Consider the following 2,770-nt stretch of genomic DNA (forward strand, 5'->3'; position numbering starts at 1 on the left):
TTTAGTAGTTATTGGTGGTTTAGTAGTTATTGGTGGTTTAGTAGTTATTGGTGGTTTAGTAGTTATTAGTGGTTTTAGTAGTTATTGGTGGTTATTTGTAGTTATTAGTGGTTATTTGTAGTTATTAGTGGTTATTTGTAGTTATTAGTGGTTATTTGTGGTTATTAGTGGTTATTTGTGGTTATTAGTAGTTATTATCCAGCAACATTAGTCTAGTCTTCTGAAAGTCGTTATTTTCTTGTCTTTCTCTCTCAGTATCAAACCATGTAACCTCTCCCTTCCCTTGTGTGTGTAGAAGGTCGAGGCGTCTGCCGTACCGGTGACCAGACCGCCAGCCACATCGCCAGTTAAAACGGAGTGCACGGTGAAGATGGAAACCACCGTGAAGACCGAGGAGTCCCCGTGTCCTCTACTCCCTCTTCGTGTTCCTCCGTCGCAGAGTGAGCTGCTGTCCCATCTCCCTCCTCTCCCCCCGACCCCTTTCCCTTCCTCCCTCCCCCTCGAGGCGGCCTCCTACTCCATCCCCCAGAAGCCCCTTGTGCACCTGGCCCGTATCCGAAACCCTGCCCCGTGTCTGGTCATCCATTGGAGGGTCACTGAGGAAGACCCCGCGGCGCCCGACATGGACAGTTACAGGTACAGACACACGGAGAGACCCGGCTCTAGTTACAGACACACGGAGCGACCCGGCTCTAGTTACAGGTACAGATACGGAGCGACCCGGCTCTAGTTACAGACACACGGAGCGACCCGGCTCTAGTTACAGACACACGGAGCGACCCGGCTCTAGTTACAGACACACGGAGCGACCCGGCTCTAGTTACAGACACACGGAGCGACCGGCTCTAGTTACAGACACACGGAGCGACCCGGCTCTAGTTACAGACACACGGAGCGACCCGGCTCTAGTTACAGACACACGGAGCGACCCGGCTCTAGTTACAGACACACGGAGCGACCCGGCTCTAGTTACAGACACACGGAGCGACCCGGCTCTAGTTACAGACACGGAGCGACCCAGTTACAGACACACGGAGCGACCCGGCTCTAGTTACAGACACACGGAGCGACCCGGCTCTAGTTACAGACACACGGAGCGACCCGGCTCTAGTTACAGACACACGGAGCGACCCGGCTCTAGTTACAGACACACGGAGCGACCCGGCTCTAGTTACAGACACGGAGCGACCCGGCTCTAGTTACAGACACACGGAGCGACCCGGCTCTAGTTACAGACACACGGAGCGACCCGGCTCTAGTTACAGACACACGGAGCGACCCGGCTCTAGTTACAGGTACAGACATACGGAGCGACCCGGCTCTAGTTACAGGTACAGACATACGGAGCGACCCGGCTCTAGTTACAGGTACAGACACACGGAGCGAGCCGGCTCTAGTTACAGGTACAGACACACGGAGCGAGCCGGCTCTAGTTACAGATACACGGAGTGAGCCGGCTCTAGTTACAGGTACAGACACACGGAGCGAGCCGGCTCTAGTTACAGGTACAGACATATGGAGCGACCCGGCTCTAGTTACAGGTACAGACACACGGAGCGACCCGGCTCTAGTTACAGGTACAGACACACGGAGCGACCCGGCTCTAGTTACAGGTACAGACACACGGAGCGACCCGGCTCTAGTTACAGGTACAGACACACGGAGCGAGCCGGCTCTAGTTACAGGTACAGACACACGGAGCGAGCCGGCTCTAGTTACAGGTACAGACATATGGAGCGACCCGGCTCTAGTTACAGGTACAGACACACGGAGCGAGCCGGCTCTAGTTACAGGTACAGACACACGGAGCGAGCCGGCTCTGTTACAGGTTACAGATACACGGAGCGAGCCGGCTCTGGTTACAGGTACAGACACACGGAGCGAGCCGGCTCTAGTTACAGACACACGGAGCGACCCGGCTCTAGTTACAGACACACGGAGCGACCCGGCTCTAGTTACAGACACACGGAGCGACCCGGCTCTAGTTACAGACACACGGAGCGACCCGGCTCTAGTTAGACACACGGAGCGACCCGGCTCTAGTTAGACACACGGAGCGACCCGGCTCTAGTTAGACACACGGAGCGACCCGGCTCTAGTTACAGGTACCTCCCTTCCCTCTCTCGCCCCCTCTCACTCTCCTCTCCCCCCCTCCTTCTCTCTCCTCCCTCCAGTATCTACATCGCTCAGGAGAGTCATAGCAGCAGCGTCTCCCCGTCCTGGAGGAATGTGGGTGTGGTCAAGGCCCTGGCCCTGCCCATGGCTGTCACAGTAACCAAGTACCAATCGGGTACCACCTACGTCATCGTGGTGGGCAAGGACCGGTATGGTCGCTACGGGCCGTACAGCGACGTACAGACTGTCCTCCTGGCATAGAGACATGGCGGGGAGTTCTGGTCGTCTAGATCGAAGGCCACTTTCTCCCCCCTCCCTCTCCCTCCAGAGGTGAGAGTTGAAGGTCACTGAGATCTAGTGACCTGCTAGACTCGGAATTCTCTGTGCTACCATCTAAAGAGGAACAGAAGGAGGCGAATAAAAATGATTTTTAGTTGTTGTGTGTTTTCAATAGCATTGCCTATTAGCATTGCCTCTTAACATTGCCTATTAGCATTGCATTACCCTATTAGCCTATTAGCATTGCCTATTAGCATTGCCTATTAGCATTGCCGATCCGATGAAAGATACTCAGCGACGCATGTCCCAACTCATCCCACGGAGGGGGGGCTGAGCGTCGGGGGCGGAGCGTATGGGGGGGCGTCTGTGGGTGTGG

The 2,770-nt window shown here is 55.3% G+C and overlaps 1 protein-coding gene across 1 annotated transcript in view; it reads left to right on the forward strand.

Moving 5' to 3' along the window:
- LOC124029624 overlaps positions 1 to 2,376 on the forward strand; it is a 9,595-nt gene extending 7,219 nt beyond the window's left edge. Inside the window, exons 9-11 of the mRNA XM_046341273.1 lie at positions 296 to 382; positions 506 to 636; positions 2,175 to 2,376. Coding sequence (XP_046197229.1) covers positions 296 to 382; positions 506 to 636; positions 2,175 to 2,376 — 420 coding nt within the window. The remainder of the gene's footprint in view (positions 1 to 295; positions 383 to 505; positions 637 to 2,174) is intronic.
- The last annotated feature ends 394 nt before the right edge of the window (positions 2,377 to 2,770 follow it).

The sequence above is a fragment of the Oncorhynchus gorbuscha genome, unplaced genomic scaffold (genome assembly GCF_021184085.1).
Source record: "Oncorhynchus gorbuscha isolate QuinsamMale2020 ecotype Even-year unplaced genomic scaffold, OgorEven_v1.0 Un_scaffold_7041, whole genome shotgun sequence".
NCBI classification, from domain to species: domain Eukaryota; kingdom Metazoa; phylum Chordata; class Actinopteri; order Salmoniformes; family Salmonidae; genus Oncorhynchus; species Oncorhynchus gorbuscha.